General features: G+C 43.7%; 1 protein-coding gene across 1 annotated transcript; it reads right to left on the bottom strand.

Annotated features, from left to right (window-relative positions):
• Positions 1-3,365: 3,365 nt before the first annotated feature.
• LOC146607132 (claudin-7-like) lies at positions 3,366-4,827 on the bottom strand. Its single transcript, XM_085347946.1, has 4 exons — positions 4,520-4,827; positions 4,167-4,331; positions 3,957-4,029; positions 3,366-3,853 (listed from the first exon to the last, which is right to left on the bottom strand). The coding sequence occupies exons 1-4, from the start codon at positions 4,719-4,721 to the stop codon at positions 3,688-3,690; spliced, it is 606 nt and encodes a 201-aa protein (XP_085204072.1). The 5' UTR covers positions 4,722-4,827; the 3' UTR covers positions 3,366-3,687.
• Between the last annotated feature and the right edge of the window lie 9,253 nt (positions 4,828-14,080).

Here is a 14,080-nt window from a genome sequence, read left to right as displayed (position 1 = left end):
TGATAAATAAGCAAAAGTAGAAAAAAAAGAGCTTCAACAAAACGTTCCCAGTGTGAAGCAGGAAGCTGCTGGGAGGCTGACCTCAGTGACGTTTTGGCAGGATGTGGCACCAAAAGCTTTTGAAAACATTAACTTTTTAAAGGGAACAGTTCTGTATTTCACAGGTGCAGATGAGCTTTGTTGTGTGTGTGTGTGTGTGTGTGTGTGTGTGTGTGTGTGTGTGTGTGTGTGTGTGTGTGTGGACACTTTCTATGTGTCTGTTTGGTTGATATTTATACCTTATTGGAAAATGTTTCAATTGCCTTTAAGCAGCCGGAAGGAAAGTTCGTCCTTATGTGTGGATGAATTTATGTTTGGATTGCATCAGTAGATGGCGCTAAAACCACAGAGCTCACTCACCTGCAGCTGAAGAGAATATCCTCCTGAGAACAAGGACATTTCTGTCCTCTGTAATGGAAATTTGTTTTTGGTCTATATCCAAGTCCGATGCACTTAGCAGACGACATCCTGGGCTTACCACTGACATCTGGTGTGTTTGGGTGGTAAACAGGAAGAAAATCACACAAAAGTTAAACTCTTTGTTCCCGGATCCTCAGGAGGAAATATTGAGGAGCTCCATCTCTCCTGTCTGATCAGATGATGTTCTCAGTTCCACAGTTTCGTTTTCACTTCATATAGACAGATGTTTGTCTTTCTGACATTCAGTCCAATGAATTTAAATAACCAGCTGTAGACATGCCAGTAAGTGTTGAGGGGCACCAGTCATATAAGCTGCCATACACTGGTTGTGCATATGTGTGATATGTACATGACACAGCTGGAAAAACAAATGTTGGTGTGAGCATGTAAACATCAGTGATCATCAGAGCACACCCTGAAACCTTTTATCACACCATTAGCATCCACATGTTACCCTAATGACCCCTCTGCACAGAAACAGACACAGCACACCTGGGCAGTGACCTGTAGGAGCAGCTTGAGGTTTCTGAATATCTGAAAGGGTTTGCTGGGTTTCAACGACTCATTAAGAAACTGAAAATTCACTTTTTCATGGGTTTACAAGTGTGGGGGTCCCACTCTGGGCAGGGACACAACTGGCTCAAAGATCCACTTTACCCACTATTAAATACTTGTTTGAAAACAAATAATTACAATAAAACTTCTGAAGCTAAGTGAAACTGTATATAGCAGATGTACATGAAGGTCCTTCACCACTGCAGCTTCTGCTTATATGCCTGACCTACACACACACATGCATATATGTTCCTTATTTAAGAATCTCTGGGTTCCTACAAATGAAGAATCTCGATACATAATTACTAAAGTGTTCCTGGATCAAATCAAATCAAATCACTTTTATTGTCACATCACATGTGCAGGTACATTGGTACAGCACATGTGAGTGAAATTCTTGTGTGCGAGCTTCACAAGCAACAGAGTTGTGCAAAATACAATAATGTAAACAAGCAAAATACAAGAATGGCTACATCTGAAACTAATAAATATATGTACAATATATAATATATAATACAATATATAATAGTATATGCAGAGAACGCGTTCACGTAATGATTCATCAGTTAGATCAGATGTAATTATCTACAGATGACTCACTGAAAGAGGTTGGTAGCCTCGTTAATCACAAACAGGGACACGCAGCTCTGCAGGATTCGTGAGTGTTTATTTACGGTTCCCAGCTCACAGCTCCGCCCTGCTCTCCACCCTCCTCTGGGCCCCAGCAGCTACTCAAATAGGAAAGGAATGATGGAGGGTCATCTGTGGGGGCCACACCCAAACCCGCTGCTCCACCCCTCCCCTGCAGCTGAGCCACAAACCACACCTCGCCACAGTGCAGTTGTGAAACAGGAATGCTACACAATACAAATCCAACAAGGTGGCACCTCCAAAGTGGCCACAGAATTAGTCATATGATCCGTCAGCTCTGCTAGTGTTGAACAAGGGGCAGTTAAGGATTACTTATCGGTGTTCCTGTAGAGAAATTTGGGTGGAGGACATTTATTTATTTATTGGAGCAACGACAAGTAACAGCAAGCTGTCCAGTGCTGGATCCTCTATAGAATAAAACTATTTATCTGATTCAAATTGTTGTTCTCAGCAGTCGAGTTAGACATGAACAAACGAGCACAGTAACATCAAATATCCATTAACTGCTTTATTTTATCCCATTTTGCTTTGTCACAATCAGCATCGCAGCGGCACACAGTCGCTCCCAGACACGGCCTGCATCCACTCACGTCCACATCCGCTCTTTGTTATGTTTCGAGTGAAGAGTGAGCGAATTTCTCCCCACTGTGACTCAGAAACTCGGAAGCAAACGAACTCTCACCTGTGTCAATCTTCTCACTCTTGCTAATTATTTAATCGAACGAGGCATTCGCGTATCCCTCACACTCGGGACGCAGCCCAGTCTCATGACATGAACATGAACCAAAGTCGGTAAACAGCTTCTGTTTTTGTGTATTTGCCTCCTGAAAATGCAGCTTATAGTCAAATCTCATCAGTTATCACTTACTTCCTAAACAATGGCAGTGCTTATCTTAAACCCACTAAATGCTGACTGAATGCAGCAAGTAGGTTTCTCTGAGAGCGACCTTGGCAACTCTTATATGGTCCTAATGGTCTGGAGTAATGGGCTTAATGACAGTATCTGTGAAAGGAAGGAAAGTATGACATCATTACTCGTACACGGCGGCGCTTAAGATAAGTACTGCCTGGTTACAGTAAACAAGTCTTATGAATGTTTATGCAGTTTTGTGCTGACATTATGGCGTCACATCTGACTGACAGCAGCTGATATCCACAGTGAACGATCCTTTGGTGCTGTGGGAACGGGACTGCTGGTCAGGTCTGAGCTCGCTTCTCCAGCCACATCACCTCGCCACAGTAACATAGCTTCACATTAGGATGATGTTTAAAAATGTATTTCAATGATCTGAGCCTTATCAGTTAATAATAATAAGAAGAAGAATCTTGGTTGGTGGTTATTATCTATCAAATCGATGATGTCTTTTTGTCTTTGTGAGTTTCTATAGATGATTTAACTGCATTAATGTTTCATATGTGTAGATGTTTTGTTGCACGTGTTTCTGTCTTTCAGTTCTGCCCACTTGCTTCTGATTTGTTGATTTCATGTAACCTGTCAGGTACTCTGCAGAAACTTAGCCTGTGCGGCTAATTAAAAACAGGAAATCACAGATTATAAAAAACAACATTATTTTATTTTTCTTCTCAAAATATACAAAATGTTATCTGATCAGGGGAAGCATCACAGATACAAATAAACACATAAAACACACACAAACAAATCCGTATATCGGAAAAGTATCAGAAATGACGCTGTCTCCACTTTACATGCGGCCACACTTCAAACTATTAAAAACTGTTTGTCTTCAGTGCTACTATGAAGAAACTCCACCTGACATGCTCACTTGTATATTTATCGATTTGTGGACTTTTTCAGACTTTAAACTTTGAACCCTGACATCTTTACAGCAGGAGAAACCAGAGCTGTGGTGGCATTTAAACCCAGGACAAAGGAGATTCAAAGGAGTTTCTTCTGAGCGATCCTCACTCCGATCTCAAAGACCTCTCAGTGAATGGACGTATTCTTTAAATAATCCACAAAGGGAAACCGGCTCCTTCTTCAGGTTCTTGTGGCCTTTTCAACTAGACGTAGTTGGACTTGGAGTGATTGGTAGAAAGAAAGTGGCTGGAGCTCATGGACACTGGAGGGTTGGTCCTCCAGCATCTCCGACAGCTCAGGAAAGCACCACCGGCCGCAGTGAGGAGTCCACCAACCCAGCTCACAAACACGGCATTACCAAACTCAGGTCTGCCAAAAAGAGCAGAGCAACATTAATGTAGCACACTGCGTGTTTATTTACAATGTGTATGCATACGTGTGTGTGTGTGTGTGTGTGTCTTGATGACAGTACCTAAACAGCTTGTGTCCACTGTAAGAAAGAACCATGTTGACAAACCAGGAGGTGATGATGATGGTCAACACGCCTAATGAAAGAAAACATCTTTGATCATTGCAGCACTCATGGATCCTGACCCACCTGTTCACTACAATAACAGCCGCTCTCAGCTGCTAACTTCATTATGACTTCTGTCTTCAGTCTGAGCACAGGCTTTGGACACACCTGAAAGTATGAACGTGATTCCTCCGATCATCGCTATCATGGATTTGCTCTTTGGCACACCGTCCATGAAGTGGGTGCACTTCATCCCCACTGTGGAGATGAGTACAGCCAGAGCAGAGAGGAGGAGGCTGACCGGCAGCACTGCCCTGGTAACCTGAATCTCAGCTGCGGCGAACAGAAGCACAAATATCGGTAAGAAATCGTAGCTTTATTACACCGGTGAGAGAAAGAGATTTGGTTTGTTCTCTGATGGCTCGGTGGCTAAAATCCAAAGAAGTAACTGTAACTACATTTACTTTACCCAAAAAGCAGCGTCTTGCTTTGAGATGATTGTAGGTGCGATGCAAACTTACTCGGCATTTTCAGGATGGACTGATAAATTTCACAGGTCATTCTGTCTTGAACACCAGCGCAGGACATCCATAAGCCCTCATAGGAGCGGTGCTTGCCCTGGACCAGCTTCTTCCAGCCCACCATAACAGTGGCGGCAACAGTGGCAGCGACTCCGACCAGAGAGAGAAAAAAGCCGAGGAGCTGCAGTCCGGACGCGGCCATGTTATCCAGCAGATTAATAAGTCCTGAGACTTGTTGTGAGATGGAGAACAGTGATGAGCAGCCGCTGAAGTCAGTAGTTGCTGATTTAAAGGAGTCCCTCCCTCGTAGTTGCTCAGACCTTTGTGCGAGCGCGCTGCTGCCTCCTGTTTTTAAAGTGTAAGGGTGAGGCCCCCTTTTTCCTTCCGCAGCCTTTGATGGGAAGAACGTTTTCCTGGAAGTGGTATCGGGCTAATTAAGTGATGACTGGATCACACCGACTATTCTAAAGAAGAGTCGCTTCAACATCACGTGGCCTTTGCAGTTCTTTGCTTAGGCTCCTATCAAAATAAGCCAAATGGGAAATCAGTTCACGATTTCTTTATTATCTTCTTTCAAATAATTCAGAAAGTCCCTTTTTAATAGTTCAGTTGTTTCTTTTTCAAACAAACAATAAAAACGGTCTTTGGAAGACACCTCCTGATGTCTGTCTTAACTTTTGAGCCTACAAATCTGCAGAAATGTAATATTAGCCTACATGATCCCCTAATTTGTTGTGATGACGATCACCTAATATGTACCCTGCATGTGCCACTACTCTGGACATCAGGGCACTGACTCTCTGATCCAGTTTAATCTACGCAGACACAGTTAGCGCCGTATGATCAGCCCTGAGCCGAACAGTCTGCAGGTCAGGTTGCTGGACGCAGTTTCTGAGCTGTCACGGATGAATTGGCCGATTAGTCATGTTGACAGGAAAAGCTTTGGCTAATTCTCATTGCAGCCGCTCAGAGAGTCACAATAGTGTTGTTTCTCTTTTTGGGTTTGTAACATGTATTTGCATTGAAAGCCTGCTAGCCTGTAATCACTGGATCACTGGACTTTTCCATGTTTTGTAAGGATGTGACTTTCAGATGCTGCTGATCTCTGTTGAGGCTTGTGATTTGTCCTCTACTTGTTTTTTAAGGGCACACCTCACCAAGCTGACATTTTGGCCGGTGTTCCCCTAAAAGCTCTTTGGGGATGTCAAACTGTTTCCTTTGACATTTTTTTATGGATTTAACTAAAAACAGACAAATGATTTGTTTTCTTTAAAGAGACGATACTAACTTAGAGGCACAATTGAAAATTGCTTGTTTGCTAAGTCGGGAGAAACTTTGCTCCAGATCACTTTAAGAAATTGCAAGAATGCGTCTTTGGCAGCCAAATATACAGGAATGAAGGATGTCTCAAGGTCTTTGCACAGCGCTGTTCTTGAGTCCCAAACATCCGTTAAAGGTCTTTGAAGCAAACGCTGACGGTCAGCATCCTCATTGTGACTCTTCCTTTGTGATGCACAGCAGCAGGCTCGTGCTTACGTGAACAAACTCTTTATTTTTCCTTTGACAGTTACTAAATTATTCGAGCATATTTGGTTCACAGGATACGTGTTTGTAAACACGTCGCCTGCATCGCCTGCTAGATTGGCTCAGGCTCCGCCCTTTCCTGAAATATGGCTTCATCAAAACATTTTGCTGCAATTCAAGTCCCAGATTTCATCTGACTTTGCCTTAATTACATCACGTCTGTCCTTCCTTTAGCACTTGGGTTATTTATTAATTAACTTATTTAAAGTCTGCTTAGGTCATTGTTTATTTACAAGGAAATAAAGGTCACTGGGGGTCGCGTTATGAGCCTGCAGGGAGCAGATGGTTGGTGACAATATCAGGAAACCCGCTTTTTTGTACCCGTCAAGTATCTGAATTGGCTTCAGCACAACACAGAAGCCTGAAGTGAAACTGTCTGATGAGAAGCCGGCTTCCTTCTATTCTCACAGCAAGTTGAAAGCATATGCCAGCCTGAAGAATAATATGTCATCTTTCATCTAAGCACACGTTATTCCCACTATAATAATACTGTGTTTGTCAGCCTTACTCCATACGAGCAGGGTTTAATAAGGAATGCAGTCTAAAGCTGATGGTTTGTAACTGTGCAGTTAAATATGTGCCATTCAGCAACAGTAGCAGGTTCCAGTGTGTGCTGTGTGTGCAACAAGTGTCCCTAAAAGTAAGAAACGTACAGGTCCATGCTTACTTGTCAGAAAAGCTCTGACTGTTTGGCGCACTGTCAGAAGGCCTTCAGGAGTGTCCTGTGGTGCCTGTGCAGTTGGCAGCAGACCCTTTGAGTCCAGCTGGTTAAAGTTTAAAACATCTTGACATCAATGCGAAATCCCTGCATGGTCACAGGACTTTGCATAGATTCACTGAGTCTGAAAATAAGTGTTTGTGGCCAGATCTCAATGCTCAAATGTAGCAGCTTCTGTGTTTCAGAGGTCTAATATGCATCTGTCACACTGGAAATTAAAGGCCAGCACTGAGAGTGTACTGAATGAAAAAAAAGATTTATGAACTTATAAAGTCACAAGATAAACAATTTTTGGGATTTAGGTTTTATTGATCCAGCGAACACAAAGAAATCCTGGCTATGTCAGAGCCATGCCCCCATCCTCTGGTTTGTCTGGATCCTCCTCCATCATTTGTACAGTTTAAATATTTGCCCAATTCTAACTAAGGTGGTGCAAAATGTCTTGAAAAAGTTCAAACAGGAGCATCAAAGGCTGGAAAAGTAAGTAGCACTAAAAACAGACAATTAGGGGAACATTTGAATCCCAAAGAGCTTTGAGCTTCTGTAATGTTGTTTGGACCCTTCCTGAGAAGTTTGTGCTGGGATGTGACTCACTGTCCTCCGCTGTTGCCATGGGAACAGTGGTCTGTGACTTTGTTTGGGTATCATAACCTTTTTCCACGTGATTGTCAGTAACTAATGTTTCTCTGCAGAACGTTGCAGATCATCGTTTATTTTTGTGTTTGTGAAAATAGAGTAAGCATCTGTTTCAATCAGCCCACCAGATCCAGCGGCTGGATTCAGACATCTGGACCCTGCAGTCGCTCATCTTTACTCCACTCAGTTTTTCAGCTTTCGTACCAGCACAGACTTTCAAGACTAACATGCTGCCTTCAGCCTCTGTTGGTTATGTAAATGTCTGCCGACACCCACACAGATGGGGCTGCAACTATTTGGAGAATTGTATTTTTTTTATTTTTATTGACTCCTGCATCCGACTGGTTAACAAGCCTGGTTTAGCTGATTCAAAAACAGGCTCTGTGAGGACAGTGCAGGGTTGCAGAAAGCAGGAAAGTAGGACTATACAAATACGTATCAAAACTACAAAGAAACTAATTCAAAACTAACTTCTTCAGTCTCAGCTGACTGCAGGTTTCCCAACCCTTTAAACAGTGCATTTGTATAACGACTGAAATGACTGACTGCTTATTAATGATCAAGAAACTGACCTCAGGAAACAATGAGGGGATGCTAATAACTGAGAGGCTGCCATGTGGAGACATGTTTTATGCTCAGATGAGACAAAGACTGAGTTATTTGGCTCCAGGCTTAAAAAGTATGTTTGGAGGAGTAAAAGTGAGGCTTTCAAGCCTGAGAACACTGTACAAACAGTGGTGCAGCCCCAGAGCAGCATCGTGCTCTGGGGCTGTTTTGCTGCCAGTAACGCTGGTGTTGCACAAAGTGGATGATGGAGGAGGACCAACTCCAAATTCAACTTCACCTCTAATCAACAGCTAGACGGCAGAAACTTGGGGACAACTGGGTGTCCCAATAGGACAATGGTCCCAAACACACATCCAAACTAGTGTTATGTTCTTGGAGTGAACGCAACAAGAAAAGTGACCTCCTACTCACACACACCACCCAAGAGCAAAAACAGACTACCTTCCAAAGTGCTATGCAGCCATTTACATTGGCAGCGAGCAAACAAAAAGAATAACAAACAAAAGATCCCTGAAGGGCCTGAAGCTTCCCTGTGAAAACAACAACCAAAAGACAACTTTACCCAAACAGGAGAAAACTGACCCGTACCAGGCTGCTGCAATATAGACACAGTGACAGAGGGACACAAACGCTACTTTACAAATCTATTTACAACAGCAATGAACACACACACACACACACACTCACTCACTCACTGATACCAATTTGATACCAACTGATAAAAGGTTTTAGGCAAAGACCGTCTAAGTAATCAGACCCACAAGTGGTTTATTGGGTGGTGGCTTGGAGCATGGCTGTTGTTAAATACTGCGTGATCAGCCAATTATCCAATCGCAGAGCAGGAATAATTCCACTCAGCCGGCACTGGACTCCAGTAAGACACATCCAGGTGTCCACACCTGAGAGAGAGGAGAGAAAAAGCCCACAGCCATCCTCTGGTGGGAGGAGTCACACACACATGGCCTACGTGATCTTGGGTCATAACACCAGTTTTTGGATAAAGCGGGCAAACTTAAGCTTCTGGAATGAAATCTAAACATGGTCTTTTCTCACTCTTACAGGCGAGCTTTTCAACTTGAACAGTGATAAACAGTAACCTTTACAAAAGGTCGAGCTTACATAAAAGGCAAATAAAAATTCACTGTCACTGAGGGAAAAAAGCTCGATTTTATCACACAGCGACATTCCCTGGAATACTTCCCAAACAAAGAAAGCAGCACTTATTTTGATTGTTATCGAATTCCAGCAGGCTGTGATTGTTTCCTCTAACAAGTAAAAGTGTTTGTTTGGATGGGAAAAGTCTCAGAAGCAGAAATGCTGTGTTTCACCGGCACACTTTAGGCTGTTTTTCTTGGGATAACAAAATCCTCTGAGATCAGTTTTCTGTTAATGACCTCATTTCCAGCACCTTGTTGTTGAGCAGTGTTGGGGCATTAGTGCTCTGTGTAACATGATAGTAAGTTTTTAAAGCTGCTATATCTTTCTTTAATTTAAATATATATCTATACTTCTTTTAAGCACCATTGTGTCTTTAATGCGATTCTTTATAATCTGATTTGCCGTTTGTGCCCGAGCTGGCCAAACCAGTTTTCACTCTTGAGTTTTCTATTCTGTATCAAGCACACGGTGAGATGTGTGAGCCCAAAACGTGAAAAGCTGACAGGAGCATGCTTCAAAGTAAACTGGTGCAGTGAACAGAAAAGACCCTGAACCCTGAGTGGACTAAACTGGACTAAACTGCCAGATTAAAGAGTTCAGTCGGTAATTAGCGCAGCTGATCAGAAATACTGCAGGCTTCGCTTCCCGTGAAAACGCAAAGCACCTGCCAAATATCAGTAAACATAGGTTATAACTTTTGATTTAATGGAAAGATTCAAGGATTTCCTTGCAAATACTGAATAATGCAGGCCTTTATCACACAAAGGGAGGAAGCGGGCATCTGGGAGGAGCTACGCTGTAAACTCGTTTCTGAGAAAAGCAGTGAGCCACCAACAACATGACAGCCAAATGTTTTCAACGTGAGCTGCTGGGAGAGAGGAGCAGGAACTGTGGGAGAAAGTTGAACTCGTTCCCTGATTCATTAAGAATGTGAAGTAGCAGTGCACTACAGGGGAATTCTTAAAGAAGCCAACACCTGTTCCAAGAAGATGGGTGACTAAACCAGCCTTTTTTCCACAGCCACAGTCAGACACATGAAGATCAGTGCCACGCTCAAAATCAGGCCACAGTATGTGAGTGAGACGCCATCTAGTGGCATCACTGAGCAAGACGAGGTGCAGGAGGCACCGAGAACACAGTGAGACTGAGGTTTACGGGTTTACAGGGGGACCCGGCAAAATCACCGGACATGTCCGTACGTATTTATGTATACCCCCACACACCGGAGCTAACCACGTTCATTATGCGCACATTCCACTGGCTGATTCAGTGCTAAAGTTTGGCGTGGCACACGCTGGCTCCAGTCCATGAACCAAGTTTTTCTTTGTTCAATCAAAAGAATATTTGCGCAATAAAGCCAAACGACAAAAATGAATTGATCAAAACTTTATTTGGCCCACAAATAATTCATTGCTCCTAACTTGTCTCTGGCTTGAAACATTAACGTTATGTGCGCACATGCTCTCAGTGCTTATTGGTTATTTTAGAAAGCTTCATAAAACCGTTCAACAAACGAATGGCGACAGTGAATCTTCTCATGTCCACCAGCTGTAGCACCGATGTAATTCAGAGGGACACATGGTTTCCCTTAAAGATGGTCCAGGCTTCCCCCCTTATAAATGTGCCATTCATTTCCATTGTTAGTTTAATTCCTCGGGGTCCTCTCATACCATGCAGACAATAGCTTTTATTTGAACAGAGCAGATCCCCCAGCTAGTAGGAAATGTTTAGAAACGAAGAGAAGGCCTCTTTTACGCAGTGACTGTTTCACACACGGACAACGTGGAACAACCTGCCAGAAATCCCCCCCCTACACACACACACACACACACACACACACACACACACACACACACCATGTTGCTGATATCCGCTCAGGCTGCAGATTCGTAGGTGACTTCTTCTTACATGTGCAGTTGCTATATTGGTTCACTCGGTTTTTAGCTTGACTTCCATAAATATGACACGCTTTTTGTTTTTCTGCGCATATCCAATTATTCAGCGTCCTGTAACTGCACTGGCTGGTCAGTGTGGCAAAACAAATTCAGTACGTTTATGTTCTTCAGTGCCTGCTTTAACAACACTTGGAGGACTGCCTTGGCATGCATTCAGCAGAGACTCCCTCCGTAGATGGGCCTAGCTGCTGCTTCAAACCAGTCGGGTGTCATTCCTGCATCAGGCACAGCACAGAGCGCCTCGGGCCAAACGGCCTGCTAATTTTTTTTATTTTAGATGAGATGAGAAGGTTTACTTTTGTCAGCATTTAGGCGCTGAGCACTTTCTACAGCTTTGACATAACCGCCAGTGGGACTGTGATAATTCTGAGTCAGGGTTGTTTGAAAAAGATAAACATTATCCATCAGTCCAAATCTAGGCTAAACATGTCGCTCCCGTTACAGATTAAGAACTGCGTTTCTGGAAAAAGTCGCGATAGATGATGAGCTTTGTTCTTCAAGTGGCAGATTTGATGATCCTGATCGTAAATGGTTAATGATTTTTCTTCGTTTCTAGCTGAGGGTGGGGCCCTAGAAGCAACTCAGCTGATGCAAGGCTGCCGTAGGAGTGATTGTTGGCATGAAAAATATTATTACTGTTTAAAGTGTTCACATTAAATGTAGCCCTTATCCAGCCGGCCTACAATCTCCAACATGCTTATATACACCAAGCCAAAGGGTGTAGAAGTAACGATAATAATAATGACAACCTTTCTTTCTTTTTTTCACTTCACATTTTGTAACTTCTGGCCTGAACTCTCATAAAAGCAGAGCTGGGGTTTTCTTTGTCTCTCTGAGGGTTGGCTCGGGAAGGCTTAACAGAATAGTTCTCTGACAACCTCTACCGGTTTTTCCTGCAGATGCGCCCCAGGCTTCACGGGGACGAGCACACAAACTAAAACATGCAGTGAATTAGATTAAAGATGACGGACACTTTTTTTTTTCTTTGCAGACTCACATCAACGAGTCATGAGAGGAAACGATGTTTGTTCTCTCTCTCCCGAGATGATTTACTCTTTAATAACGTCTCTAATCTGGATTGACAGAAATGTAAGAAGGCGGTGACTCTCGCTCTCTCTCATGAGTGGGTGTGTCTTCGTGTCTGAACACGGCGTGCTCCAGTAGATAGACAGCTGCATTCACCTTTCTACCTGCCAGGTGAGACACGGAAAAGACAGTCAAGTCCTCGCAGTAAACCCGCTTCTTCACCATTCTGAGAGGAGCTGAACGCGAGTGGTCCGCTGACCCTGCACGCCGGACAGGTGAGCTCATTTACCTGTAGACACACACCGTGCTGCTGTTTTGTTTGCGCAGTTATGCTAACCATTTAACCAACTGCCTTGCTGATCAGGATGTATGTAATCGTGTTTTTCCCCTCCCCAGTTTCCAGGTAAAAAACCCCCCAGACAATCAAAAACACCTGTTGCGTCCGGCTGACCTGCGATTATCAGCGCGACCCGCAGTGCTCAGTATCATTAACCGGGTACCAACACCTCGGTAGGCCCGCAGTTGTGAGCTCCGGCAGGTACAGGAAGAGCACCAAACGCCTGCCTCTGTCCGCAGAGAGATTCCCGCCTGCAGAACTTGTGTTATCCGCACAGCTGGAAACTTTGCCTGGGAATTTCTGTGCTCAAATTTCAGTCATTGTTTCTGGTCGTGTGTGTAACTTCCCATCCCGGCCTTTAGCGCAGGGCTGCCTGCCACATGGTTTGGAGGGATTTCTGTAAATCATGTTTTAAATCTGGGCTGCATAATTGAACTATTCCAGCGTCACTGACTGTTACACGAGCAGAGTCAACATCAGTGTCGCCACTGTATCATTTGATTTAGCAGCACTACAACCCAACAGCTGCATGCTGGTGGGCCTGACCTCCTCATGCATCTGCTGTCCCAGCAGAGTCTGATCTCCAGAGGATTGTAGCGTTTCCTTTAAGACTGCCCAAACTGAAGCCGATCACAGGTTCACAGCAGCAGCTGCTTTTCTGGCTGTTCAGGTGTACTTCCAGTAGTTCAGTTGTGACATATCCCATGGAGGACATGGCAGTGGTGTTACCACTTGCAGACAAACCTTCAGTATTTCAGGTATGTTGGTGAACCAGCTCTGTTCTCAGAGGAAGGGTGTGACTGTACTTTAGAGTGGCAGAATTTAATTAAAACTGACAATAAAAGGCTACCTGCTGCTGGCACTAAACACTTCACATAAGGATGTTATCGCACACTGAGTACATGACTTTAGCATAATGAAAGGAAGAATGATTGCTTGTTTCCCTATGCAGCAATACAAATAAAGCAGCACTTCCTGCTATACTGTGTCTTCCTTTCATTTAGCATGGCTGAAATCACCTAAGTGACACTAAAAACTGAAGAGGAGTGATACGAACAGTCTCAGTTCAAACTGACTTTAAGTAGTAGGTGTAGTTTCTTGAAGTCTAAGGTTTTCAAGAGGACTCAAACCCAGAGGCTTTGAGCAGTTTCTGCCTTTGGAAACTCAAACCTGTACTACAGGTAACTCTGTGGTTACATGTGCCAGGGTCAGAGGTCACTGAAGGCTTCAAACGTTCTGCATTACGGGTTCTCCCACATCAAGCGGGCCCCAGAGGGGGGTGACTGCAGGTCGTCATGAGCAGAGGAGTGAAACTAAGGTCACTGAATATCTTGACCAATAAACTAATGTGACCTTTAACACTAACCCCCCCCCCCCCCCCCTGTATTCTTATCAACTAAAGCTGTGGGATGAAGCGGGCATGTCAGGTGAGATGTGCTGAGTGGCCTACAGCTTCACAAACACGTTGTATTCATGGTGTAAATGCTGATGCAATTTATTACATTTTGAGATGCTACAAGTAAAAGCAACTTAAATTCATTTTACTTTAAAAGTCCAACATGTTGATTCATGATTGGTAG

The sequence above is a fragment of the Diplotaxodon limnothrissa genome, linkage group LG23 (genome assembly GCF_057381915.1).
Source record: "Diplotaxodon limnothrissa isolate DT_005_m linkage group LG23, D_limnothrissa_male_GT1.1, whole genome shotgun sequence".
NCBI classification, from domain to species: Eukaryota; Metazoa; Chordata; class Actinopteri; order Cichliformes; family Cichlidae; genus Diplotaxodon; species Diplotaxodon limnothrissa.
This window is presented reverse-complemented; position numbering and strand designations above follow the sequence as displayed.